This window comes from Agaricus bisporus, assembly GCF_000300575.1.
Source record: "Agaricus bisporus var. bisporus H97 unplaced genomic scaffold AGABI2scaffold_13, whole genome shotgun sequence".
Taxonomy (NCBI): Eukaryota; Fungi; Basidiomycota; class Agaricomycetes; order Agaricales; family Agaricaceae; genus Agaricus; species Agaricus bisporus.
In genome coordinates, this window is record NW_006267348.1 from 842,243 (window position 1) to 867,346 (window position 25,104).

Sequence of the window (25,104 nt, forward strand, 5' to 3'; positions counted from 1 at the left end):
CATCAAATGGAATGACACCTAATGACACTCGTCCGGCTTGCCTTCCCATGATATTGGGAAAGGCTGCCGACCGCCGGGCTAACCAGAGGCTAGCCGAGTTCAACGAAATCCAGATCGATCATAACTGCGCAGCGGCCGCACTCGAAAATTATCTCCCGTTTCGACAAGCCGAGTACCAATGCGATTAGAATATTCCGGTATCTGAATTTTTTGATCCTACGAAGAGTCATCCACACCTATCATCGAAAAATTGACTGTTCAATCTTCATGCTCCTTTCATTGACATCTATCAGAGCTAGTCAACTTTGGCATCACCGTAGTCTCCCTAGAGACACCTTTTGTCTCCTGTTGCGTTTCGGTCTCAAAAGTGGCGCCGTAATCTCATCTCGTATATTTAGCCGGATCTTGGAGACAACGCTATAACGCCATACTTGCTTACTTGCCGCTGCCGTTTCTCTTCAATTTTGTTCGCCCTCGGCCCGCTAGTACTGGGAGCTGTGGTGACTTATATCATGCAGAAACTTTGTGCCAGTGCGTTTCGAAAGCCATCGGTTGTGAACGACAGAAAGTCGCGTGCATACAATATTTGGCCTCAGATTAATTCCTTCACCGCCTTCTCCTTGTGCGATTCCCTGGTTTAGATGGAGACGCCTGTGTTGTGATCTGATTGATTTTTTTTCTTCCTTTCTTTTTTGTTGGTTCAACGTTGTCTATCATCGATCTAATGGAAGCTACGCGTCAGGGTGCGAGGGTATCCACCACTCCTTACAAACTCGAAAGCGATTATCCTTGAGTTCAACACTATGAAGTCATTACGGCCTGAGACACGCCGGTTCACAGCCGAACATTTATTCCCGAAATTAACAATAATCAACTTAAGAGACAAAAAAGTTCTAAAGAAAAAACTTAATCATTACATCCCAATAATCATTTCGACATAAAAATGGATAAAGGAAGGCCAAGACGAAACTCGAAAGGAAAAAAAAAAACTGAAATTGCGGTGAGAGATAAGATAGAATACAAAGCTTGAAAACATACTGCGGATGTAACTTAGGTGTGAGTACTAATGAAAAAACTGACAGGGGTGTCAAACTAGGAGAAAAAATTTCATGCTCCAAAGGTAAACGAATCGAAGCTGACAAGCCAGGTGGGTAATGGGTAGGTTATCACAAGACACGAAGGCGAAGACGTAAGAGAAGATCGAACTGAAATGGACTGATCAGTATCCGATCTGTGACCCACCCACAGTCTGTTGCTGTTGAACTGACGGGGAGGCCATTGTCATGGTAGGTGTGATTGGCAAGCGTGGAGGGGATTGCGACTGAGATATGTGTGGTATCGGTGAAGGAGTATGCTGTGGCATGGGTGACATCCCATTGGAAGAGATACGCATAGCGGTGCGTGATCCATTGGTCGTCGGCGGCGTAGCAGTAACGTGACTGGGAGGCGGCGGACTAGACTGAACCCCATTTAATCCGTTCACGCCATTGATAGTATTGACACCATCCATCCCGTTCACTACCGACGTTGGACGTTGAAGGGAATTTGATGCCGCCCATTGCATATGTCGAGCCGCGTTCACCTTCAAACTTGCATTCGCATTGAACTGAAGATTGTTGGCGGGTGTACCCGCCAGTACTGGAACATAAGTCATTCGCTGCAGCTGGCTCTGAATCGCGGCGAAGTCTGTTTGCGGGAGATGCGAGAGATTTGCAAAGGCCGTCTTCAAAGATTGATTTGGCATCTGAGGATAGGCCGCAGGTGTCAGACCTGCTGCAGCATAATTGTTTGGTACATGGAATGCATTAAGCGACACGTTAACCCCTTGCGTTTGAGATTTGGGGCGAGCAGGAGAAACACTAGCAGGAGCAGAATCTGTACTCTGTGTCGAATCCGTTGGCTGCACAAGTGTACCATTCGCCAAAGCTGAGGGGGGATGAACCTCCGTCTTGACCACATCAACATGCGGCATTGAGATGGCGGGGCGGCTGGCAACACCATTGGCGGAATTTGGAGAATGCTGCGGGACAGGGACAGGCTGAGGTGGAGACGTGTGCGCGATTGAGGATTGTAAACCGTTCACGCCATTACGCATTCCGCCATTAGATGATATTCGCAACTGGGGAAGGGAATTTGGTGGAGGCATCTTCTTAAGCTGCTGCTGGATAGCGGGCGCGATATTGGAGAGTCCTGAAAGCTGAGGTGGTCCCGCGTGGGCCGGCGCCGCCTGCGTGAGGAATTGGGAGAGGGCGGGATAGAAAGAATGTATTTTACCATTCGCATCGCGACGCTGGATCGATGGGGGCAAACCTAGACGGAACGGTGCGAACATAAGCTGACGTCCATCAGTTGTAACCACGGGTATAGCATTGTCTGTCACCAAGGCAAGTTGATCTGTGTCTGCGAGAAGGGTCATGGTATGACGGAGATACCTGGGAGACTGTCAGCAATGAAACTTTTGAATGAGGAACAAGCACTACTTAGTCTGATATTCGTCAACAAGCATCCGATCCTGTTCATCTGGGCCTTGAGGACCAGAAGTAGGAGTATCGTCCTGATCAAATCTCCACTGTTCCTCGAGACGGCGCTGCCTTTCAACCTCTTCAGCATCCCCATCTAATTCCATTTGGGATTCATCAACCTCAGAGTCCCTTTTGTGGCGTTTGAACAGATGAGGAACATAATCACGGCGATCAAGTAATCGCCGACCACCTCGACCAACGCGTAAGCGAACAGATCGCGTTTGCCTCGGGGGAGGATCATCATCGGAACTATCAGGTAACAGCCATGAAGGTGCTTCTGAGGGTGGAATATATTTGAATAATCTCGAGGCAAAAGGGACGGGAGCTTGTTGGTAGGCGTTCTTTACACATAATCAGAACGGTGTAGATATGGAAAAAAAGAGAAAACACACATCAACTTGATCCTCCCAGTGATGATCTTGTTCCTTCTGACGAGCAAGGGTTGCTTCAATCTGCTCACGGATGGCACTGATACGCTCCTTCGGCCGAAGAATGTTCTCTTGCCTAGGCGTTGATACCGTTGAATTTTGAGTGGGAATCCTGAGACCAGGAATTCGGCTAGACGTTTATTTTAACACCTTGGTTGGATAGAAAAATGGAACCACGTACGTTGCAGGTTCGGGCTTCTTGACTGGCCGTTCCTTATCCACCAGTATCTCCTCGTCCGCCTTATCAGCAAAAGCGGCGGGATGAAGACGTCTGAGGTCAACTAAACCAAGTCGTTTTTCCCAAACCTCCTGTGCTTGCTGTGCAAAATCTTTTTTGATATTCTCGCGGCTAAGAACTAGCTTAGCAAGCTCCAAGGGATACGAGAGTTCTGCTTGCAGCCGCGCGAGCTTATCAGACGATGTAACCTGCGATGCACGAGTCTTGCGAACGGCTTTGATCTCGCGTCGTCGGAAACAAATATAAGACTCGTTTAGGGTATCAGACTCATCGCCGTTGAGAGTAGGTATGATGCGATGACAATGTCGTTCAACACGCCGCTCTTTCCAGTAGGAATAAACGGTTCGGGCTATCCGTAGCAACTGAGGGGGCTTAGGGATCCAAGATGGTACGACGAAGGTGGCGAATATTGATGCAGGTAAATCGTTTGAGAATGTGTCCTGGTAGTCTGAGAACGCCGGGAATGACATCCCATTTTCCCAACCCTGAATGAATTCATCAAATTATGGATATGCACAGCGAGCAAATACAGGATATGACCTACATGGTGCAAAAATTCGTATTTCTCATGGGTTATCTTCTCGTATAAACCCATTACAAGCTCGAGTTCGTCTTCTGATATGACCACTGGTTGCGAGACATCAGGCTCTTTCCCTTTTGCTTTTGCACTGCGCGCAGATGTCCGAGTGCCAGATACAGAAACGGCACCCTGAATACTTGTCCCTTCACCTCTTGCTTCTTCATTGTTCTTGTCTAGCCACTCCTTGTCGCGTTCGTCCATATAATACGTGAAGCCGCCGGACAGGCCATCTACGACAGACTCTTCAACGGACAGTGACGTACAGATATACGTCGCGGGATCTTTCCATTTGCTGGTAGGATAATACTCTTCGTAATTACCAACGACCCCAGTAGAGTCTGGTGTCGGAATGTACGCAGTCGGCGCGGGCTTTTCGTGGGTGCCCTTTGTGGCTCGGCCGACGGCTGAGCTAGTCCGGTGAGCCGCGGAAAGAACTTGTTGGAGGTGATGTTCCTAATATAAGAGTCACGGGATCAGTTTAGTCAGCGGAACCGCGGAACGCACAGCCACGACGATTGCTGACGTGGCGGAACGTGGGGGCAAAAGGGGAGCGCAGACTCACATTGGCATCCTCAGCGTCGACGCCAGCGACGAGGTTGGTAAGGCGATGCTTCTCCTCGTCTTCATCAGGGATGAGGAGGGCGTCCGCGTCGAGATTACCATGGTGGATCTTGAGGCGAGTTTTGTTGGTAACCCGGTTGCGATTTCTGAGGGTCGAGGCACCCGGAAGGTGGTTGCGGGGCATATCATGGAGAGCTCAAAGGCAGAAAAAGGGATTATTTCAAACTAGAGTGGGGACGGAGAAAATTGTGATGCTGCTGCCCTTGTTGTCGTCGGCAACTGGCCAGTGCGTCGGTTTTGCGCCGAAAAGCAATTTCGGCCCGGGTGACTTCTGATCAAAAAAGGTGTTGTTTATAACGTAAACAACATCTTCAAAATCGTGGGAATTTCGAAGATGTTGTCTGATGGGCAAGTTAACTACAAAGAGACCTACAAACCATTGTAGGGGGAATAGTATTTATTAGCGTCTCCAAAAGCTACAATAGACAGACATGAGCATCGTTTTTTAGTGAGATTAGGGGGGAAAGTATGCGCACCTCTCATTTACAACCACTGGAGGCGACGAGACCCTGAAGAGAGAAAGGATATGCGAAAGGGAAAAGTGTGCTTCGAATTTCGCATCCTGTTCCGTGGATAATCCACCGTCTGCCAGCAGGCTGTACAGCTCCATCAGGTAATGGCCCTACGACGTGGTCGGAATACTGGTGGTGTATGCCAATTGAAGGCATAGGCAGGGGAACACAGGAAACCCATCCCCTCGTCGTTCTGATAGATCGTATGCCTAGCAAAGGTACATCCATACAGGCCAGTATAAATTCCCTTGAAGAGCCCGTATAAGACATAATGCAGGGCAAGCAGCCAAACAACTGTAGCGAACAGATGCTGAAGGATTCCTCGTATTCGAGCTGAAAATGAATAAGACAGTAGAATCAACTCCATACACTGCTGCCCACCATATATCGCCGCAAACACTTGAGAGCTCGCCTCAGATTACGTCGAGGACAGAGCCCAGATTTGTGTTATCCAGCATGTTTCGCCCAGACATACAGTCCAATAACAGACGACTCCCTCTCGACAGATAGGGGATAAAGACATGGTGATGCTGAGTGAGAGATACGAGTACAAGACAGCGATGCAGAGCGCTGAGTGCGCAAGCAAGATGATGGAGCGAGGTTCAGCCACCCGACCACGTGCTTCCAATTATAGTGGTTCGGTAAATGCCGCAAGATAGCACAAGTGCCATCGGGATGATTTTCATCGCAAGAGTTTGTATTTACACATTTACAAGTGCGGACAGGCCTAGCAATCCGGTCTGCAAACGATAGTGACACGCTATCGATCATTTATGAAATTATATACCCAGCACATGTCAATAAAAACTTTCGAATTGGTTCTTTAAAACGCGGAGGGGGTCCATCCTCCATCAGCAACGATAATCTATTCACTTAGTGTCGGATAACGCAAACTCGCAGATGTTTCAGTGCCTACCTTGTTCGTCATATATGCATTGGTGACTAGCAACTCCACGATAGAAGCCACTTCTTGAGGACGTCCAAATCGACCAATGGGAATTCGTTTCTAGATGGCAAACGTTGAGAATTTCGCATCTCGAGTCAAAGTTCAACTTACCCGTAGTTCTTCGGATGGATTAGACATCATCCCTGTCTCTATAACGGAGTTCCCATACCCGGTAAGATCCACCAAGGAAAATCAGACGCGCGATACTTCATACCTATGATAAGTGCTGGCGCAACAGCATTGCAAGTCTTGACCGGTCAAACAATGTTTACTGTGAATCATTAAAGGCTGCCTACTATTCCATCCTTAGCATAGCGGTTCGCAATCCAGTGGAGGAGTCCATGCATAGCCGATTTAGATGACGCATAATGAGGGCCTACGACTCCACCAGTTCCTGACAGCAGTTGTTTAACCGCAGGTTCCTCTCATTAATCGTAAGGCACCCAAAGACATTCCTTACCTGCGGCGACACTGACACCACAATTCCGTAATTACACTAGCAATAATCAACCGTTGATCATACTGACCTTGAGTTGAAAACAATCCGACCCCATTTCTTGTTCTCCATGCTGGGTAAACATAATTGTGTTAACTGCCGGACTATGAGTAACCCGTGGTAGTTTGTAGCTATTTTATGATTATCACTCACCAAGTACGCTGTACCCGTATTGGTTCTCCAAGTTTCTTCGAATCTCTCAACGCTAACATCCTGGATGTTTCCATTGGGCCCTAATGCGCCATTCAAAATACCAGAATTGTTGAATAGAATATCGGGGTTGCCAAGCGTGTTGACGACATCTGTATGAAGCTGTCGCACATTATCATAATTCGAAAGATCAGCCCGAAATGCAACGGCTTTGACGCCCATTTTTTCTAGATTCAAGACTAGTTCTTCGGCCTTTTGTACGGCCTGGTGAAAATGGACGGCGATGTGACATCCACGCCCCGCCAAGGACAATGCTGTAGCATACCCAATCCCCCCTCTGGTTTGTAGGACGATTCAGTTCAATGTGGGCTTGGTAACATGGTAAGCCAGCATACGTGCAGCCAGTGATCAGTGCGAGCTTTCCCTTGATATCGTCCGAATCCTCCTGGTACATGACTATGGTTCAGTAGTGCGCACGTCAGCTGAGCGATGATAGCCTTTGAAATGATAATACTTACCTTATAAGATGAGACCTTATGTGGACTTGTAGAGTGGATACTTGGCAGCGTTAGCTCACACCAGTGAATCTCTGAACCCAGCCATGATACGATTCTTTTGGCTTACGATATACAGCCTATGACGAAGAGCGAGAACATAAACATATAAAAGGCAAGTTAATGAGGATGCGATTTGTCATATCATTGGAAGCATGAGTGCCGCTCTAACTATATCACTCCAGTCTCCAGCTGTGATCACTTGTTAGCTAGCTCTGGGAGGTTTCTGAAAGATGACTGTGGGCATTAAGATGGACAGTGCAACCGATTTGGCCTGTACGTCAACGGTCACGGGCACTAACCAGATCTCTATGGCATGGGAAACTTTCGAGATGACATCTGACTGCCATTCAACGACTATATTCAAGATACTTGCCTTGAACATGTGCATTCTCACCTACTTATTCGGAAGGCTAATGAATCGGGACTTGGTGCGCTTATTGCGGCCGCAGCTGCAGCTTTGAACGTCAGAACCCCATTCTACGTAATGTTTACTCTTCTCGTTGGCAACCATTCATATGGAGTCGGCGGTATGGGGCCCACCTGTGCACCACTGGCACCATAATTTTCTCCAAGCCCTGTCCTATAATCTTCTATAATCAGCGGCAAGTGTTTACCAATACTTATCAGAGTTATTCTTACAAAGAGTTGATAAGGCCAGGAGTGGAGCCGGCGCAATCATCCAATTAGAAATTTAGAATGTAAATCGCGGCATGGTTGTGAGCCAAGCCTCAGGCTGACAACGCTACCAGCTCGGATCGAGGGTATCAAAATTTCTATTTGTCCAAATCGTGACTCCGGCCTCCTATGCAGCTCCATTCTTCACGATACGATTCGCATAGTTAAGTCGCGGTGTGGTCTGGTGTGGTGAGCCGCGATGCTGGGAGACGGAGAGGCGGTGGCAGGACTGCCGTAAGACGTCAGTGTCATCGCGGGAAAACGACCAAATGTATCAGGCTAGTAAAGTTGATCGTCCCTTGCATTTTCTGAAGAATGCTAAAATACTCATATATGATCTCCAGTCATATTTTTCTCATCCCCTTTTTGGTCGGATGGCTTTATATTGCTCAGTCCCTGTGGCGCATTTTTCCCTCTTCCATCCCCTCCATCAGCCATGTTCGAGTCAATATCCAGATTCAACGATGCGGTAAGGTGTCCAAATCTTTTCTGATAAAAACACTGCCTTAAACTGCTTCCGATTGCAGGTTGCACGATCGTTTGTTGGGAGGTGGTTTTTGCTCGACGGATGCGGGAAGCCAAAGCAACGCCTCGGCTCTCGCTTTACTGTCTGTCAAGCCCCCACCTTTCTCAAGTTTCTGATGCTTACTCGACTCATACCTATAGACTGAGATCCGTGCTGGACTTACGACATGGGTGAGCTCTCAAGGCCCGGCACATTAATGCTTTGATTGTTAACCATGACTCCCCAGGCAGCCATGGCTTATATTGTAGGCTTTTTCTCCCTCGGCTTCATCGATTGATTGCCTTACCATTCTGGATAGATTTCTGTAAATGCAGCCATAATTTCTGATACGGGAGGGACTTGCGTTTGCACGCGGGATGACCTGTGTCTCGACGATTGTAAACCCTTGGTCACACTTACGATATCACGCGGAATACGTAGGCACGACGTGTATATGATAAAGTTTAGAGAGTACGCGTATACGAGTAATGGTGATGATGGTATGAGAGTAAGAGATGATAGATAGTCAGCGAGGAGGGCGAGCCCTTTATATAGGTCACCGATCGGTCAGTCAACGATCGGTAGCGTCATCGGTAGTACAGTTGTAAGCATGTGCTTACACTCCTCCCCACCCAGAAAAAATTAAAAACGAGAACAGAAAGCAAGAAAAGAAAAACGAGCAACAGATACGAGAGAATGCTAACGAGTGACCATGCAAGGATAAAAAATATGAATCCGTGCACGGGTGCATTAAAAAACCCCGGTGCCGACAGGGAAAAAGCATTCCGCAGGCAAAAGACAAAAGAAGAAAAACAGAAGTACCTAAAAGAACGCTTAGAAGCAGTTTCCTTGCTCAGTAAGGCCTTCACGTGCGAAGAAACGATCAAGCGCTTCAAGATTTTCGACTTCTTTGCCAGGTAGCCATTGACTCTCTTCAATGGGGAACCCTTTGTACTTCACTCGGTAACTCCAGCCGCGTCCTATTTTACGACGTTCTAATATGTCCTCAACCTCAGCTTCTCCAGCGTCGTTGAGAGGTGGTCTGTCAAAGACTTGTGTTTCGTCTTCCACCCACGGACGTATCAACGAGGTGTGGAAAGATTCTGTGCCATTCGGGTGACCCCGGCGTGGGATCTCCAATGTGACTGTGTTATGCTCTTCATTAACTGCTCTTATCACGTAGGGACCTTCAAAACGAGGCATGAGCTTAGCGACACGTTTTGCTCCCCTCGTATCTGTTGCTCGTTTTTCTTTTTGGCGTTCGCTGCACGAATTGACTGGGACCGCACTCAAGATGTCTACAGCGTTCCATCCACAGACTGATGGTGCGAGTGAACGTACCAATAAAACGCTCAATCAGTGTCTCCGCATGCATGTCGACAGCATGCAACGCGGATGGGTTAAAGCCTTGCCCGCCATCCGTTTTGCTATGATGAACACGGTCAACGCGTCAACTGGCCTCACGGGATTCCAACTCCGCATGGGTTGCTCTCCTCGAGTGATTCCTCCAATCTGCCGTGACGAATCTGTTTTGCCCACCGAATCTCCAGAGGATTTCCTGTTCAGAGTCTCCTCCCTTGAGGCACAAGCTCGTGACGCATTACTGCAGTGGCATTCATTGACGTTGGAACAAGCCGAACATCGGCCCCGAGGCGGTCAGTCATGGTGAGGATACAATTGAATCCAAACTCTTCAGGCAATGGGCCAACAAAATCGATAGCGACCGCTTCAAAACGATGGTCCGGTACGGGCAGGGGATGTAAGGGACCGATAGGTTTCTTTGTGGAGGATTTCATCCGTTGACATTGAGCACATTTAGGGACATACAACTTCTCCAGGTCGGCATGCATCCCAGGCCAGTAAAATGAACCCCGCAAAGCCTCGTACGATTTATCAAGTCCAAAATGACCCAAAGAATCGTGAGCCAAGGCGAATATGGTTTCTCGAACGTTCCCGGTCCGAGGGATGACAAGACGGTCTTCAAAAAAAAGTAAGCCGCCTCGTAACACTACGTTGTGCATTTGCTTCCAAGTGGCTAGCAATTTGGAACACCAAGCGTCGTTTGCATAGCCGGAGAGGATAGCGTCACGGAGTTCATCATCTGTAGCAATGTCAAGTGTGGGGGCAACTACGTCATTCGGGAGCTGGGTGAGCATGGTTGCCCACTCAGCCTGAGGTGTGAGTGCGCTGTCCAACGTTGTACAGACCGAAATGTCAAGTTCATCGAAACGATCACAGGGAGACATATGAAAAGCATTTTGTTCAGAAACCGCACTAGCAAATGTGGTCCGGGAGAGGGCATCAGCAGCGACATTGTCTTCACCTCGCAGGTAAACAATGGTAAAGTCATACTGTTGTAGAAACTCCATCCACCTGGCTTGTCGCCGGGACAGGTGGTGTTGTGTGTTGAAACACTCAAGTGTCCGATGATCAGTGAGAACCGTGAAAGGTACGCCAAGCAGGTCGACACGCCATTTCTCGAGCGCTCTAACAATCGCAAACAGTTCTTTTTCATGGACAGGATAGTTGAGCTCAGCACCTTTGAACGACTTGGATTCGAAAGCTACAGGACGAGCGGTTTCGAAGGTCTCGCCGAATGTGAGAACGGTCCCACTTGCAAAGTCGGAAGCGTCAGTGGAGACGAAAATACGCTTAGACGGCATAGCGGTGTAATCGATAGTCGTTAGGCAGTCGCGGGACAGAACCAGTTCCTTTATTTTGTCGAAAGCATGCTGATGTGAGTCACTCCAGCCCGGAAAGTCCGTGGTGGCAGATTTGTCTGTAAGCTTATTGAGAATAGTAGAATAGCGAGCAAGGTCTGGCAAGAAGACAGCCAGGTAGCGAACTAAACCCAAGAATTGACGGACGTCTTTCGCGTTTTGTGGGACAGGCCAATTCATAATACGCTCAGCTTTACGGTCGTCAGCCTGTATGCCCGCAGCACTGATTTGATGCCCAAGAAAATTTATTTCGGTGCAGAACAACTTCGTTTTCTTTAAGTTGCAGTATAGCCCAGCCTGTTGTAACGTTGACAAGATCAAACGAACATTAGCTTCATGTTCAGACAAAGTCTGGGACCAAATCACGATATCATCTATGTATGCCTGACAGATTTTTCCAATATGGGCTCGTAAAGCTCTGTTAATGCGACGTTGATGGATAGCAGGTGCATTACGCAGTCCCATGGGCATGACTTTCCATTCAAAAGAACCAAACGGAGTTGTTACCGCTGTTTTGTGTATGTCCTTTGCTCGCATGCGAGTTTGGAAAAAAGCGTTTGTCATGTCAATAACTGCAAAATATTTTCCTTTTGAGCAGTCGTTTAAGACATCGTCGACTTTAGGTAGTGCGTAATTGTCAGGTATTGTATTCTTGTTTAGTTCACGATAGTCATTTACCCAACGAGGTGCAGCGGTCGGATCGGCTTTAGGAATGCAGAACGATGGCGAAGCAAAAGGGGATGCAGACGGTTGTATGCGACCAGCCTCGAGGTGGTCATCGATAAGTTTCTTCCAGGCTTCCTTGTAGCGACGAGGGCAGCTATAGGTACGTGGTTTAACAGTCAACAGGGGATCTTTAAGTCTAATGTCAGCTTCAATGTCTTTCGGTAGACAAGATACTTTTGGCATCGTTGCAAAAACAGAAGCAAACTCGGAGACAATCTTGTCATGTAAGCGACGTAGTACCTCTTCGTCAATGACTTGTGTTATGCGCTTATGGATCGCAGCAACCACACTGTGTGCATCGGAAAAAGATGTATGATGCTGTGGTGAGAGTGTCATTTTTGTAGTACGCAGTTTATCTTTAAGATCCTCCACAAGTAATTTTCGGTAGGGGGAAGTTGTACGTTGCGTGTTCTGCACCTTAACATCTGGGCGAGAACGAGAACAAGTGGTTCGTTTAGTAGGTTTGGTATGCATTGTGCTACCAGACCCGAGCAATTCATAGTTTTGTAAGGTGTCTGTAACAATCCTCGTGTGGTGATTAATCTGGATAGCGTTCCGCGAGAGAAACGGCATTCCAAGAATTATTGGAGCAGACAATTCGCCAATGATAAGAGCTCTCACAGGACGTGCAGTGTAAGACAAATCAATTGACGACAGAACAATGTAAACAAATTCATTTATGAAAGAGCGTTGGGTAGACATAGCGCCACGAACGGAGAAGGTATCGCTAAGCGGAAAACGTTTGAGTCCGAGTTCAGAGACGAGGGTTTCATGAATAAGGACAACATGTGCCCCACTGTCTAGTAAAGCCGTAGTATTAACAGGAGATTTACTGTTAGGCCCCGTTAGTGAGCAATCCCAGTAAAGATGTCTGCCACGCACTTCGTCGGTAGTATCGCCGTCATCCTCAATCGCAGCAATCACATCATCGGCTTCGGAACTGTCACTCTCTGATTCCAATATAGCGGCCGCGACATCTTTCTTAGCACGTTTGCTAGGATAAGAAGAAGTCGCATGAGATGACTGATCCGAGCGCGAACGTTTATCCCGACTATCGGATGGCTTCTTCTTCCAAGTGTCGATATCCGATTGGGAAGGTTCCTGCACAGCACGATAACCATCCTTCTTTGGCCAGGCAGCTGTGCAGTCCTTAGAGATGTGATTTTGGAAAACCTTACGACACTTCAAACATCCGTCATACTTGTAGAGGATGGTACGTTCGTCACCAGTGAGAGGCGGACATCGATCGGAACTGCTATTCTCGTTCTTTCTTTCGTTCGGCTTCTTCCCCTTCGTCTTTCCTTTGGCATCACGGTGGCGGTCATTGTCGTTCATTATACTCAAGACAAGCTGTCGTTGAGAAGCACGTTGCGAAGCTCGTAAAGTATCCAACCGCTGGACCTCCTTTTCCCAGTTGTTGAAGTCTTTGATATCTGTAACCTTGATACCTTTGTCGTCGGTAGCAGAGAATACGACACCCTTCAAGCCATGCTCGAGATGGGACAGCAAGAAAAGGCGTAGGCGTTTGTCGTTAAGGTGGCAAGGGGTACCTTTAAGAATGTTGTTCTTCTTTTTAACCCGAGTAGCCCAATCCATGTACGTGTCGTCTTCATGCATGACCTCGGCCTCACGCTCGGCCTCGATGAGGAGCTCCCAATTATTGGGTAAGAAACGTTGACGCATTTTGTCCAAGAAAATACTCAACGTAGTTCCTTCAGGTTGCAAATCGGCTTCCGTTAAAACCCACGACATGTGTTCGATATTCGAGAAACAAGCCGCTAGCTTCTTCAGTTGTTTCGCTGGGGCAACTTTCTTGCCGACCTGGTAAGATACATTCGCGTAGTCCTCAAGGTCACGGAGGATAGACGGAGTGAGCGTGGTGGCCGTGACTCGAGGTAGTCCACCAACTTTCGAGAGTTCGATGCCGGTGCCGATAGCAATAGGTGATTTTCCCATGTCGAAATCGGAAGATGAATCAGAGGCTGAGTCGGATTCGGATTCGGTGTCGGAAGTGGAAGCAGTGTTCAACGGCAAGTCTCCAGGAGGAGTGAGATGATGCAAAGTAGTCGGTGGGGGTGACTGCGGCAGAGTTCCAAGTATCTGTGAATCGTCACTGGAATCTACACCAAAAAGGGAAGGTGAATCGTTTGTAGACATGCATGTATGCGCACAATCACCAAAGTCTTCGCGGTCAAGCACGTCCTGTACGTTTGGTAGAGGATCAACAACGCTCTGTGGATCTGCAAAAAGTCGGTAGGTGTCGGTGTTGTTTGTGTCAGAAGTGCATATATGCGCTGATATAAGCGTCAAAATACCTTGACCGTGGTCGTTGTGAATCGGTACAGTAGGTTTCGGAACCAGTTTTCCGGAACGTAACAGTGCGGTGTCGGACTGGTCTCGCGATGAAGACGCAGGGGATGAAGTCGGAATGACCTCCAGTGTAGATACAAGACGTTTAGGACCAGAGAGAGAACCTGGACCTTTCGGTTTCGAAGGCTTTTGAGACGAAGCCACGGTGTATGCTGTATGCATGATGTGATCAAACAGTGTTACACACAGTTATGCAGACGTAAAAAAAAAGTGTAAACCCTTGGTCACACTTACGATATCACGCGGAATACGTAGGCACGACGTGTATATGATAAAGTTTAGAGAGTACGCGTATACGAGTAATGGTGATGATGGTATGAGAGTAAGAGATGATAGATAGTCAGCGAGGAGGGCGAGCCCTTTATATAGGTCACCGATCGGTCAGTCAACGATCGGTAGCGTCATCGGTAGTACAGTTGTAAGCATGTGCTTACAACGATCCGGACTACCTCTCATGTAAGGACGGAATTCGCCAAGATTTGATCACTGCGACCGCCGCCATTTCGGCGCTCTCCTCGTTTCTAATGGGCCTTCTGGCTAATCTTCCCGTTGGCCTTGCCCCCGGGTTGGGACTGAATGCATATGTGAGTGTCTATTCAAAAGCGGACTTATCTTGTTGCGCATGCCCACGTCTGTACGCTTAGTTCGCTTACTCCGTCGTCGGATTCCATGGGTCCGGTATCGTTTCATACCGTGAGGCACTTGCAGCTGTTTTCTTAGAGGGGTACGCTCCTTTAAACTTCGCCGTTCATGATAACGTCGCTGAAGTATCCTAGATGGTTGTTTGTAATCCTCTCGTTATTGGGCCTTCGTCAGTGGCTTGTGCGTATCATGCCGCAATCTCTCGTGCTTGCCGTTGGTGCAGGGATCGGCTTCTTCATTGCGTGAGCGCTATTTTTGTAAGACGTTCGCTCAGTTATCCTTATCTCTCATGTCAGTTTCATCGGCCTGTGTGAGTTTCCGTAATCGGATCGATAACAACTAAAGTACTGACGTCTCATGTCATACAGCCCGTTCAGGTCTGGGAGTTATTGGAGGGGACACGACTAACCTTGTTGGATTGGGAGGATGTACACCTGACAGTGAGCCTCACCTACTCCCAGCGTTTGTGGGTAAAAAAATCATCTGTGATCGATAGACTATGTGAGCGCCGCTTTGGCGGGTTATTGCAAGACCGGGGTTCTTCGCAGTTCTACCATGTGGCTTGGAATATTTGTAGGAGGGTGAGTCATCTTTTACGGCCCAAAAGTAATGTGACCCAAGCTGTTGATTTCTAGTATATTCACTGTTCTAATGATGATGTACCGCGTGCGCGGTGCTATCCTTCTGGGCATCCTCTTGGTGTCTATTATTTCTTGGCCTCGTCCGACTTCTGTCACGTACTTCCCACACGATAGCCTGGGCGACCAGAGGTTTGATTTCTTCAAGAAAGTTGTGACTTTCCACCCCCTACAACAAATTGGCAATGCGATCGATGTGAGTGACAATTCCTTGCCCGTTAAGTTCATTCATCTAATGTTGTACTAGTTCTCCTACGGTAAAGGTCGTGTTTGGTATGCTCTTATCACATTCCTTTATGTTGATATCCTCGGTGCGTTTTGACTATCAAAATACTTGACCTCCGTGATTAAATCGAGTTGACATAGATACCACCGGTACCCTCTACTCCATGGCCAAATTCGCTGGCCTACGTGATCCTGTAACACTCGACTTTGAGAATTCCATGATTGCATATTGTGTTGATGCATTCAGCATAAGTATGGGTGCCCTCATGGGCACGAGTCCAGTTACGGCATTTGTAGAGAGCGCCACTGGTATCAGCGGTATGTCGGTTCACTTTATCTCCAATCACATGAGTTCAATATCCGCAATATGTAGAGGGAGGAAAGACTGGTCTCACTGCCATTTTCACTGGACTCGCTTTCTTTGTCTCCGTGTTTTTCGCACCTATTTTTGCCTCTATCCCTCCATGGGCAACTGGCGGTGCCTTGGTGATTGTTGGTACGCTTATGGCCCGAAAGTACGTCCACTCTAGATTGGAAAGGAGATATATACTTATCCTTCATCTCTAGCGTCCTTGAAATTAACTGGGATTACCTTGGCGATGCCGTTCCGGCCTTCCTCACGCTCATCATGATCCCTCTAACTTACAAGTGCGTTACGCTCTTTCTTTACTGGCAGATTTTTGATTAATTACTTCCCCAGCATCGCATATGGTGTCATCGCAGGTATCCTGTCTTATATCATCCTCAACGGTGTGCCTCGCCTCCTTCGAATAATTTCTGGAGGTCGGATTGTCCCTGGAAATTTCGAGAATTCGGAAGAGTTTGTCGTTCCGCCAGGAAGTATCGTGCCATTCTGGATTCGAAAATTACTTGGAAGAGCGACAGCGGAGGAAGATATGATGGTCGCTAATCCGGCGGATAATGATGAAGGAAAGGATACAGTTAGCGAACCGAGTGCAAGTTCGCACGAAAAGTCATGATACGTTGACAGAAAAGTTGTAATAATTTTAATTTTCAGTTCTGTGTTGGTCACAATTTACGGTATCTAGTAAAACAAAAAACATCTAATATGAACACACAATAATGTTTCTACTTGGTATATTGATGATGAAGCTTCGTTTCATTCACCATCCGAACTTAAACACCTCCAATTTCCTTCCTCATTCACAGTCTCATCTTCCCTAGTTCCCTCAAACCAAACCTTTCCTTGAGGTAATATGATAGTTTTGAGGGTTGAGCATGACGCATGCCATACTTTTGCAATCTTCTTCTCGTTAATTTCCTCTCTTGACTCGTCACCATGAGTGTCATTGTCATTGCCAAGCGCGGCCATAAAAGTGATATACTTGAGCTTTTTGAAGCCAACGAGGAATTTTCCCCAATCTAATAACATCCCAGCGGTAACTTCGGCCATGAGCACGACGATATGTAAAGCTTCGAGATCTGGGAACCTCGTAGCCAATTCTTCAATCAAGAATGAGGGTGCTAGAGGATCGAATGACATGACGCTCAGTCTTGCTAAAGGCTTTGAAGCGGATGAAAGTGCAGAAAGGGTCTCCATGGTGTGAGGTGCAAAGAGAGGAATAGACATGTGTGTTACGGGTCGAGATTTGATGATATCACGAATGACTGCGGGTCCTGCATGGATAGCGTTGAAATGGGATAATTTGGGTAGGGAAGTGGGGTGGAGGGTGAATTGACTTGGAGCTTGAGTTAAATTGGAGGACATGGCGAAGGGGCTGTCGGGAGGAATGATCCCGTTGGGATGGAAGAGGGTGGTCATGAATGGAAAGAGGGGGTTGGAAGCGTCTGAGTTTATGCCCCGTAGAGTAAGTTCGGTGATCTCTGGTTGGGAATCAAGGAATCGTGCAAGCGGAGGCTTGCAGTGCATTGAGGTCGTAAGAGAACGTAACTTGAATATTCGGGCTGGAGAGGGCGTTGAAGAGGAGGAAGCTGTAATGGGGAGAATCCATGTAGGTGAATGTCTCTTGGGGAGCTCGATGACCAGCGCTGTCAGGTTGACCATCTTGCGCAATGTCCTCTCAAGCAATGAATAGAACGACTTGGTCAGAAACTCTTTGATAAGATTGACTTCAAAGGATTTGACAAGCAATGGGAGCTCTGGATTGCGGTCAAGCGAGATCATGCACTGCAACATCCGCGTTGAATCCATATCCGCACCAATACTGTGGTACAGTCGTCTGGTGCCGACGAGGTTCAGGGTGCTGTTCGCTTGTACGACAATAGTGAGGTCGCTAAAGGTAAGCTGCTGGCAAATGTAATCGAGAATTTCGAGAGGTAGGACAGGGAAGACGGTAGCGGGCGCCTTGAAGACGCCCAGAGCCTTCGTACTACCAGAGACGGCGAGATGCCGTTTATTTCTCTCGTTCTCGACATGGGAGATGAGGTCGTCGAGCAGCATGCGTGTCCGGGCGAGCCTCTGGGAGTCGGGAAGGGTGGCCATGGCGCAGCCGGAAAGGAGGATGCTACGGCATGTAAGCAGGGCAAATGTGGGATGATGTCTAATGTTGCTCCGTTTATTATCTCTATTAACTTAGATGATTGTATTAAATATTATAATGGGTATTTATCATTGCACTTTGGCTTTGGCTCCCACTGCTGCCTCAGCTTTGATACCCTCCTCCTCAAACTCATCCTGGAGTGCTTTTTCGGCGGCTTCCAATTGCGCCTTGGACGCTCCCTTCATCGAAGTCTTGGCAGCTCTCAGTTTCTTCTTGTACTCGCGGTACAGATTGTCAGTGCCACAGATATGGTCCCACCAACGGAAAGAGGTAGAAAAGTTGTTGGTGAAGGCCATGTGGTGGAAGTCGTGGTGGTCAGCACCAGACCAGAAGGGGATGATGTGCTGTAGCGACCAAGGGAAGTCTGAAAAATGGTCAGTTCAGATGTTCATTTGGAGGAAGATAATAGGGCACGTACCGTATCCACTGTGGGCATCAATGGCTTGGAACAGCCTCAATACAATCCAGATGTAGACGGTGAGTATGTGGAGGTCCCGAGCAAACACGCAGTAAAGGATAGGACCAGCCAAGGTTCCGAATCCGAGGATGAATACCTCAGCGGGGTGAGCATACTCGGCCGCGAGACCGAATGGTGCAGAATACTTGTGATGAAGCTTGTGGATATGTTTGTAAAGGATACCAGTGTGAAGAGCCTGATGGGCTGTTTCGGAAAGACGGGATGCTGGTAAGTTTCGAGAGTTGGGTGAGAAATGAGTAAGACATACCAACGAAGTGGAAAAAGTCCTCAAAGACAAAGAAGAAAAAGACTTGAGGGAGGACGGCCTTCCATGTGGGGAAGGGAACCTGCCAGGTAGACATGCCGACACTCTCAGCCAAGGGATGGAAGAGCCAAATCTACCGAGTATATTAGTAGGATGAAAATGGAAGAAATTTGGGCTACTGACTGCGGGGAGTTCGATGGTGAAATGGGAAAAGAGGACCTGTTTTGTGCATTCCCACTGTTCTTTTGGTGTTGGAACTTTGTTGGGTTGCAGCTTCCACTTGTGAAAGTAAGGAATCGCGTCTATAATGATCCAAGGTACACAGCGACCAAAGTAGACAACCTGAAATGGGTGTTAGTAAGATAACAAGGGCATGAAGAGGAGACGGACTTCATGAAGGAGGAAACTCATGAGGCCAGTTGCGATGATTGGGTTGCCAATCCATATATACCAAGCGGCCCATTGTCGTTCGAGGCAGGAGAGAGAGGAAAAGTCGGTGCCTTTGTAGAGCAGCTCAGTGGCACTGAGGGCGGTCGCGTTGGCGAAGCTCATGATGGAAGAAAGGGAAAGAGACGCGAGCCTGGGAAGTGGAAACAGAAAAAAATTAATTTATATTCAGCAAAAAAGAAAGAATGTGGCGTGAGGTTGATTGAAGACTGAATTGGCACGTGCCGAGCCTCGGTCAGTCCACTTTTCTGTTCGCATCTGTCTATTCTAATTCGCCAGTCTACGAACTCGGATGACTGATTGGGCAGGTACTCCCATGGACTTTGACGTCAAGGGTGGTGCTCCCTCTATATAGCTCTCAGACCTTGTTCTCACCAGACCAATCCAATGCCTGACAACGTCGACGCTGAATTTCTCTTCCCCACTCCCTCGCCGCCTCCGTCTAGTCTCTCCCCCTACCACTCACCCGGCATCAGCCCAGCTTCAACTCAAGCTCTCATCGCTGCCCTGACTGAAAATCACAAGCGGTGGCACATCTTCTTCAACGATAAAGGCTTTCACAAGTCAGTCTCATTTCACCCATCTCTCACCCTTTACTCACGGTAATACAGTCATACTTCCCACCATCTCCTTGCCATCTGGGGTTTGGGCGTAGATGCTGCCATCATCAAGGCCGCATATGAGAACGACCTCAAAACGCAAAGGCCTGCTTTCAAGTCACCCGAACCCATCACAGAGGGTAATTATGAAAAGCATCTAGGCGATGAAAAGTTTGTTCCTCAGCCACACCAATTTTGGACCACACTAAATTTCCCTACTCTTATAGATTTTACGACGCCTATGTCAATTTCTTCACCGATTACGCTCGCAAGAACGGTACTCGCGACATGTTGCAAACCTTCATTTTCTCCAAGAAATACAATACCGAGCAAATGGGAATGCTGAACCGTTTTTTGTCTGGGCTGGTTCATCCGATGATTCACACCGGCTACGGAGCTGAATTTAATCTTCCGGGCATGCTCATTGAAGGTTGGTGTTTCGGCCTTCCTGAGTAATATACTCTCTCAATTATTTTTATTCGACAGGTATCGCACAAGCTTGTGTTCACAAAACCAATGTCACCGAGCTTTTGCCACAGTCATTCTTTGACTCCGTGCTCTCCATTCCGGAAACAGTGTCCTCGACTTTCCTTGGTGGAGCAACCCAGAGAATTGCCCAATTTGCTGCTCAGTTCGCACAAGGCAGAAGCAGCTCTTCATCCAATGATGTACACGCACTCACAATCCTTGCTCGAGTCATGGCCGACTCCAGGCTATCTCTACCCGATGACTTGGACACGGGGAATGTCATCCAGAAGACAATCGCCAAACACTCTCAGCTTATCCGCGAATATGTTTCGCAATGGACTATTGATGTCAGTAAGGCAGGAGAAATCGAACGAAAGGTTGAGGAAATAGCGTGGACGAACGTCGTCATGTACGGTATTGCTGGATGGACTTGGGCCCAACAGGTCAAACAAGGAAGCGAAGGCGAATTTAACGCAGACTTTTTCCTGTAAGTCGCAGTCTTCTATCAGCGCAATTGGCCCGAGTGCTTACTGCGGTGATATCACAGGATGCACCTTGTTACCTCGGCCGCTTTCATCCCCTCTCTCTTGGCTCGCCTTGACTCTGTACAGCATCAAGTGCTGCTCCTACGTTCCTACTTTGCTGTCTGTCTGTCTTGGTATATTGCCCGTGCTCGGCCTAAATTCGATGTCCGTGCCTTTTTCTTGTCTTCGACCGCGACTCCGCATCCATTGCCAATCCATGCTCTGCCAACTCCTCATGAGGACGCTTTGCAAGGGTCTGACAAGATACAGACACAGGTTCCAGACCCTTGGCTTCCCCTAGTTTCAACAACCATCGTACATCCCGACGAGCATCTTCCAAAAACTATTCGGGCACTTGCCTCTTGGGCAAGTAAATTTGGTTCTACACCCGCGGGTACCTTTGGCGGCCCTTCTTCTGGTAGCAGTGCTGAGCCTGCTGCTAGTAAGAATGCGATTAAGACTGAGTTGCCGGGAGCAGAGTATTTGGATGGTACGTTGTTCGTTCGGGTCGCTGGGTTGACTGTTGCGAGGGTAGAGTTGGTCAGGGTGAAGCGCCGGCTAAGTTTTGGGATAGGACGGGATTCTTTGAGGATGCTGGAGGGAAGACGTAAAGCAACGATTGAGCATGTTTTCTTGGGTCCTCTCGATGTATCATGCAGAAGTTTTTCTTTTTTTGGTGTTCCGTTTGTAGCAGCTCTTGTATCTTGTTGTACCATACCGTGTAGATCCAGAATGAATGAAAGTATGCACCCTACAAGCTTCGGCCCGCAAAAACGACAAGGTTCACACGAATGAAATAGCGGCCATCTGACTTGCAGTATTCCACCCAAAGACTCGAGATGCGGTTTTGCGCTTCCTGCTCCTCACAAAGATGGTTTTCTCGAACAACCGCACTCTACGTATCCTGTACGAAGCACAGAAAGAGGGTTATGGCATCCTAGCTCAAGTCTGGTTCGTGGTTCGTGTTCGATGCCTCCTGATGTGAAAGCTGATTTCATTGTGTATCAGTTACGATGCACAATCTGCGATTGCGTTAGTGCGTGCTGCTGAAAGATGTCAAAGTCCGGCTATACTTCAGCTTTTTCCGGTTACGTTGATGTATGGCAAAGGGCCGTTTCTGCAGTTTTGTTTGAATCTGTGAGCTGTGGTCATCTATTACTCCCTCTTTGTGTATAGCATCTCAATCTACGATGATTTTAGGGCACATCAAGCGACTGTACCGATTTCGGTACATTTGGATCATGCTACGGATATTGAGCATCTTGAGTTGGCTTTGAGTCTTGCGGAACAGGGTATTGCTTTTGATAGTATTATGGTAGATGCCAGTCATGCAGAGGTGCGTTGAACGTTATTCGTTACAGAGATATTTGATATTGATTTTACTTACGCAGACGGATGAAGAAAATATTGGTATTGCTCGTCCGTATGTTGAACGTGCAAAGAAGTGTGGTATACCTGTGGAAGTTGAACTTGGAAGACTTGAAGGAGGAGAAGCTGGGTTGAGAGTGATTTCGAATTCGAAACTCACTGATCCGCGAAAAGCAGAGACTTTTATTAAAGAGTTGGTCTTCTTCTCTTTCTATGATGTGTATTGCATTATGTTGAAATGTGAGTGTTAGGACTGGCGCGACGATTTTGGCTCCTAGTATTGGGAATCTTCATGGATCATATCTCAGACCACCGAATTTTCGATTGGAGATGTGAGTGATCGAACAGTGCTGTGGATTTGAAACTTGAATTTTGACCTTGCATTATCTTTATAACAGTGTCAGAGAGCTTCGTAAAACTCTGGGCGATCAAGTACCAATCTGTTTACATGGAACTGACGAACTTCCCGATGAACTCTTCAGAGAGTGTATCAAAAATGGAGTAAGCAAAGTAAGTTCTAATACTCTTGATGCCCAGCCAGAGAATTGGAAATACTTATCCTTTGTGACAGATCAATGTCAATAGTTGGGCTCGAGATCCGTATGTAAAAGTTTTATCGGAGGGATTGCAGACGAAGGCTATGCCGGAAGCTATTGAGGAGGCTACAGAAGCTTTTGCGGCGGCCTGCGAGCGTTTTTTTAGGCTTTTTGGGTCCGCTGGAAAGGCAGGGGTTTAAAGGAGTTACCTGCACATTCAGCCAAGAAGTCTTATTATCTGTTAAGAGCTTACATGACGCTTCTCGAATTCATATCTTGAATATTTGGACCCTGCAGTGCGTGACACACTGTCATGCATCAATGGTAATCTTCCGGCAATCTACACAGGACATTTGTTATCTACAATGACTATCGGAGAAGTTGTGTTATTGACCGGTGCTAGTGGTTGGCTGGCGAGCCGCGTGAGCGTTATCACCCCCTTCTTGAACATTCTTGAGTTCATCTCTGATGAATTTCTATTGTTATAGGTTGCGGATGCCCTACTCAAAGATCCATTGACGCCAAACGCCCACTTGATAGTGACAGATATAGCCAAACCTCGCTTGGAGGCGGACAATGTGATTGCGGTTCAGGCTGATTTGACTGATAACGACCAGATAGATTCTCTTTTTACGACGGCGTATGGGGTTCCGGATACGGTGTATTGTATGCATGGTATCATGTCGAGAGGATCTGAAGATAACTTTGATCTGGGATTGAAAGTGAGGATGGACTCTATTGCTATTGGTATCTGTGCATCGCTGATCGATGCTTACTAGGTAAACGTCGACTCTGTTCGCAGTCTCCTCGAAACTACTAGAAAGCATGGCAATCTCAAAGGCAAGAGCATCAAGTTCATATTTACATCTGGTCTGGCTGTTTATGGAGGGCCTTTGGTATATACTTCCTCTACCTCATGATTTTGCGACTCGGCAGCGCCGACTTATGCCGCGACTTTAGCCACCTATTGTTGAACCCGACACATCACCGACTCCGCAGAGCGCGTACGGTACAAGCAAACTCATCAGCGAACTTCTCATAAATGAATATACTCGCCGAGGTTTTATTGACGGTCGTATTCTTCGACTTCCAACGGTGATCGTTCGACCGGGTCAACCTGCAGCAGCCACTTCAGCTTTCTTATCAGGTAAAGTTGGTCAGCACAGGCCTCGAGTCTTAACCAACTCTTTGCAGCGATAATCCGAGAGCCACTCAAGGGAGAAGTAGCCATTTGTCCTATTGGCAATTCCTTTGATTCTCCTCAAACGGAGCTCAAAACCTGGGTCGCGTCATCCAAAAGTATTCTTCAAAACTTGATCATTGCGAAACATATCCCTGCGTCAAAGTTTACACCTCATACTCGTGTGGTTTGCTTACCAGGGTTCACGACGACGGTTCGTGAAATGCTGGAAGCGTTGCGGCAAGTGAGTGGTCCGGAGGCGCTGCGAAGAGTTGTTTTTAGAGATGATGAGACGGATCGAAGGATTGTGCGTTCGTGGCCTGAGAAGGCTGATAATTCGTATGCGCTTAGTTTGGGATTTGTGAAGGATGAGGGAGGGATGGTTCCTGTTGTAAGGCGATTCAAAGATGATGTTCAAGCAGGTTTAGCTTAGGCTTGAAATGGTGTTTTGTCTCTTTGGCATGACCTTACGAGAATAGATTCGTACTTGTTAAATAACTCAATGGTTTGGAATGACGCTCACCGTTTGCCCCTGACGATCCACCATCCTTGCCGTGATGGGGCGAATGAAAAGTTCTACTAAAGCTTGTAGATATTCTGAACCTGCACTTGGTCATGCTAAGAATATCGAGGCGTGGGACAGTCATACGGGTACTCGACAAGATTCTCTTCTTCTTGTATCGACCAGGCTTCTCCTTCTTATCGGATGATTTCGACAACTGTACAAAGTCCTGCCCGGATATCAGCTCACCAATACCACCACCCTAAAGGGTCAGTACATCACGAACCACGATATATCAAACAGGTACCACTGAAATGGATCACTCTGAAAAAGTGAGTGGTATGATACTTATTTATAAATTTGCGGTGATTATGGGCGAGGCCGGTCGAGGTCTTAAACATGAGGTACGAACTGCATGGCACGTGTCGTTCCGTCGCGAATCGGAGAAGGGATTAAAATACGGGGACCAATCATCCGACGACCCGACCCTTTCGCCCCGTACTCCGTCCGTAGCGTGGCGGTGACTGACAGTGGAGCCCGATGGGCTGTACACGGTTAAATAAGATAATCCACCGGCGAGTCCGATAGCTGACCAAGATGTTTGGGCCAAGTCATCTTTGAGGGACTGTTCCAGACTGTTCCCGGAAATGAACTTGACTTATCTTTCTTTATCAATGGAGATTTG

General features: G+C 47.6%; 12 protein-coding genes across 12 annotated transcripts; 5 read left to right on the plus strand and 7 right to left on the minus strand.

The window, feature by feature from the left end:
• Nucleotides 1-974: 974 nt before the first annotated feature.
• On the minus strand, nucleotides 975-4,598 carry AGABI2DRAFT_195675 (hypothetical protein). The gene is made up of 6 exons (XM_006456542.1): nucleotides 4,331-4,598; nucleotides 3,733-4,221; nucleotides 3,132-3,673; nucleotides 2,915-3,080; nucleotides 2,481-2,863; nucleotides 975-2,432 (listed from the first exon to the last, which is right to left on the minus strand). The coding sequence occupies exons 1-6, from the start codon at nucleotides 4,511-4,513 to the stop codon at nucleotides 1,220-1,222; spliced, it is 2,976 nt and encodes a 991-aa protein (XP_006456605.1). The 5' UTR covers nucleotides 4,514-4,598; the 3' UTR covers nucleotides 975-1,219.
• A 1,168-nt stretch (nucleotides 4,599-5,766) lies between these two features.
• On the minus strand, nucleotides 5,767-6,947 carry AGABI2DRAFT_77756 (hypothetical protein; the record flags this gene model as incomplete). Its single annotated transcript, XM_006456543.1, has 8 exons — nucleotides 5,767-5,907; nucleotides 5,959-5,996; nucleotides 6,062-6,095; nucleotides 6,144-6,241; nucleotides 6,308-6,318; nucleotides 6,375-6,439; nucleotides 6,497-6,830; nucleotides 6,889-6,947. The coding sequence occupies 8 exons, from the start codon at nucleotides 6,945-6,947 to the stop codon at nucleotides 5,767-5,769; spliced, it is 780 nt and encodes a 259-aa protein (XP_006456606.1).
• A 1,214-nt stretch (nucleotides 6,948-8,161) lies between these two features.
• Nucleotides 8,162-8,528, plus strand: AGABI2DRAFT_122493 (hypothetical protein; the record flags this gene model as incomplete). The annotated part of the gene is made up of 4 exons (XM_006456544.1): nucleotides 8,162-8,194; nucleotides 8,253-8,333; nucleotides 8,392-8,421; nucleotides 8,478-8,528. The coding sequence occupies 4 exons, from the start codon at nucleotides 8,162-8,164 to the stop codon at nucleotides 8,526-8,528; spliced, it is 195 nt and encodes a 64-aa protein (XP_006456607.1).
• Nucleotides 8,529-9,064: 536 nt separating this feature from the next.
• On the minus strand, nucleotides 9,065-9,433 carry AGABI2DRAFT_78143 (hypothetical protein; the record flags this gene model as incomplete). The annotated part of the gene is made up of 1 exon (XM_006456545.1): nucleotides 9,065-9,433. The coding sequence occupies one exon, from the start codon at nucleotides 9,431-9,433 to the stop codon at nucleotides 9,065-9,067; it is 369 nt and encodes a 122-aa protein (XP_006456608.1).
• A 1,736-nt stretch (nucleotides 9,434-11,169) lies between these two features.
• Nucleotides 11,170-11,319, minus strand: AGABI2DRAFT_57022 (hypothetical protein; the record flags this gene model as incomplete). Its single annotated transcript, XM_006456546.1, has 1 exon — nucleotides 11,170-11,319. A coding segment is annotated over one exon (150 nt), but the record flags the coding sequence as incomplete, so codon positions are not given.
• Nucleotides 11,320-11,739: 420 nt separating this feature from the next.
• On the minus strand, nucleotides 11,740-13,632 carry AGABI2DRAFT_77788 (hypothetical protein; the record flags this gene model as incomplete). The annotated part of the gene is made up of 2 exons (XM_006456547.1): nucleotides 11,740-12,032; nucleotides 12,159-13,632. Coding segments are annotated over 2 exons (1,767 nt in total), but the record flags the coding sequence as incomplete, so codon positions are not given.
• Nucleotides 13,633-14,508: 876 nt separating this feature from the next.
• AGABI2DRAFT_195677 (hypothetical protein) lies at nucleotides 14,509-16,626 on the plus strand. Its single transcript, XM_006456548.1, has 12 exons — nucleotides 14,509-14,630; nucleotides 14,691-14,770; nucleotides 14,823-14,930; nucleotides 14,985-14,998; nucleotides 15,057-15,128; nucleotides 15,185-15,269; nucleotides 15,324-15,522; nucleotides 15,574-15,637; nucleotides 15,693-15,869; nucleotides 15,925-16,066; nucleotides 16,119-16,199; nucleotides 16,252-16,626. The coding sequence occupies exons 1-12, from the start codon at nucleotides 14,571-14,573 to the stop codon at nucleotides 16,529-16,531; spliced, it is 1,362 nt and encodes a 453-aa protein (XP_006456611.1). The 5' UTR covers nucleotides 14,509-14,570; the 3' UTR covers nucleotides 16,532-16,626.
• Nucleotides 16,627-16,671: 45 nt separating this feature from the next.
• AGABI2DRAFT_181174 (hypothetical protein) lies at nucleotides 16,672-18,046 on the minus strand (the record flags this gene model as incomplete). The annotated part of the gene is made up of 1 exon (XM_006456549.1): nucleotides 16,672-18,046. Exon 1 carries the CDS (start codon nucleotides 18,013-18,015, stop codon nucleotides 16,672-16,674), a length of 1,344 nt encoding a protein of 447 aa, XP_006456612.1. The 5' UTR covers nucleotides 18,016-18,046.
• A 4-nt stretch (nucleotides 18,047-18,050) lies between these two features.
• AGABI2DRAFT_228680 (hypothetical protein) lies at nucleotides 18,051-19,410 on the minus strand. The gene is made up of 5 exons (XM_006456550.1): nucleotides 19,186-19,410; nucleotides 18,979-19,137; nucleotides 18,799-18,928; nucleotides 18,492-18,734; nucleotides 18,051-18,437 (listed from the first exon to the last, which is right to left on the minus strand). The coding sequence occupies exons 1-5, from the start codon at nucleotides 19,345-19,347 to the stop codon at nucleotides 18,142-18,144; spliced, it is 990 nt and encodes a 329-aa protein (XP_006456613.1). The 5' UTR covers nucleotides 19,348-19,410; the 3' UTR covers nucleotides 18,051-18,141.
• Nucleotides 19,411-19,629: 219 nt separating this feature from the next.
• On the plus strand, nucleotides 19,630-21,628 carry AGABI2DRAFT_211679 (hypothetical protein; the record flags this gene model as incomplete). The annotated part of the gene is made up of 5 exons (XM_006456551.1): nucleotides 19,630-19,805; nucleotides 19,854-20,012; nucleotides 20,069-20,271; nucleotides 20,328-20,796; nucleotides 20,857-21,628. 5 exons carry the CDS (start codon nucleotides 19,630-19,632, stop codon nucleotides 21,626-21,628), a joined length of 1,779 nt encoding a protein of 592 aa, XP_006456614.1.
• Nucleotides 21,629-21,677: 49 nt separating this feature from the next.
• Nucleotides 21,678-23,024, plus strand: AGABI2DRAFT_211680 (hypothetical protein). Its single transcript, XM_006456552.1, has 7 exons — nucleotides 21,678-21,784; nucleotides 21,842-21,970; nucleotides 22,034-22,169; nucleotides 22,225-22,394; nucleotides 22,453-22,533; nucleotides 22,600-22,711; nucleotides 22,773-23,024. Exons 1-7 carry the CDS (start codon nucleotides 21,705-21,707, stop codon nucleotides 22,935-22,937), a joined length of 873 nt encoding a protein of 290 aa, XP_006456615.1. The 5' UTR covers nucleotides 21,678-21,704; the 3' UTR covers nucleotides 22,938-23,024.
• Nucleotides 23,025-23,074: 50 nt separating this feature from the next.
• On the plus strand, nucleotides 23,075-24,409 carry AGABI2DRAFT_211683 (hypothetical protein). The gene is made up of 5 exons (XM_006456553.1): nucleotides 23,075-23,159; nucleotides 23,226-23,459; nucleotides 23,517-23,633; nucleotides 23,698-23,884; nucleotides 23,932-24,409. Exons 1-5 carry the CDS (start codon nucleotides 23,103-23,105, stop codon nucleotides 24,348-24,350), a joined length of 1,014 nt encoding a protein of 337 aa, XP_006456616.1. The 5' UTR covers nucleotides 23,075-23,102; the 3' UTR covers nucleotides 24,351-24,409.
• Nucleotides 24,410-25,104: the final 695 nt, after the last annotated feature.

Bases quoted from the DNA above. Each gene is read 5' to 3' on its own strand.
- AGABI2DRAFT_195675 (XM_006456542.1), bottom strand. From the start codon at position 4,513: ATGCCCCGCAACCACCTTCCGGGTGCCTCGACCCTCAGAAATCGCAAC. The intron at 4,222-4,330 runs GTGAGTCTGCGC...CTCTTATATTAG, and splicing joins TCGACGCTGAGGATGCCAAT to GAACATCACCTCCAACAAGT. The intron at 3,674-3,732 runs GTAGGTCATATC...GAATTCATTCAG, and splicing joins AATACGAATTTTTGCACCAT to GGTTGGGAAAATGGGATGTC.
- AGABI2DRAFT_195677 (XM_006456548.1), top strand. From the start codon at position 14,571: ATGGGCCTTCTGGCTAATCTTCCCGTTGGCCTTGCCCCCGGGTTGGGA. The intron at 15,638-15,692 runs GTGCGTTTTGAC...GAGTTGACATAG, and splicing joins CCTTTATGTTGATATCCTCG to ATACCACCGGTACCCTCTAC. The intron at 16,067-16,118 runs GTACGTCCACTC...CTTCATCTCTAG, and splicing joins GGTACGCTTATGGCCCGAAA to CGTCCTTGAAATTAACTGGG.
- AGABI2DRAFT_228680 (XM_006456550.1), bottom strand. From the start codon at position 19,347: ATGAGCTTCGCCAACGCGACCGCCCTCAGTGCCACTGAGCTGCTCTAC. The intron at 19,138-19,185 runs GTCCGTCTCCTC...CACCCATTTCAG, and splicing joins TGAGTTTCCTCCTTCATGAA to GTTGTCTACTTTGGTCGCTG. The intron at 18,929-18,978 runs GTCAGTAGCCCA...TATACTCGGTAG, and splicing joins TCACCATCGAACTCCCCGCA to ATTTGGCTCTTCCATCCCTT.
- AGABI2DRAFT_211680 (XM_006456552.1), top strand. From the start codon at position 21,705: ATGGTTTTCTCGAACAACCGCACTCTACGTATCCTGTACGAAGCACAG. The intron at 22,395-22,452 runs GTTGGTCTTCTT...TGTGAGTGTTAG, and splicing joins GCAGAGACTTTTATTAAAGA to GACTGGCGCGACGATTTTGG. The intron at 22,712-22,772 runs GTAAGTTCTAAT...CCTTTGTGACAG, and splicing joins TCAAAAATGGAGTAAGCAAA to ATCAATGTCAATAGTTGGGC.
- AGABI2DRAFT_211683 (XM_006456553.1), top strand. From the start codon at position 23,103: ATGACTATCGGAGAAGTTGTGTTATTGACCGGTGCTAGTGGTTGGCTG. The intron at 23,460-23,516 runs GTGAGGATGGAC...GATGCTTACTAG, and splicing joins ACTTTGATCTGGGATTGAAA to GTAAACGTCGACTCTGTTCG. The intron at 23,634-23,697 runs GTATATACTTCC...CCGCGACTTTAG, and splicing joins CTGTTTATGGAGGGCCTTTG to CCACCTATTGTTGAACCCGA.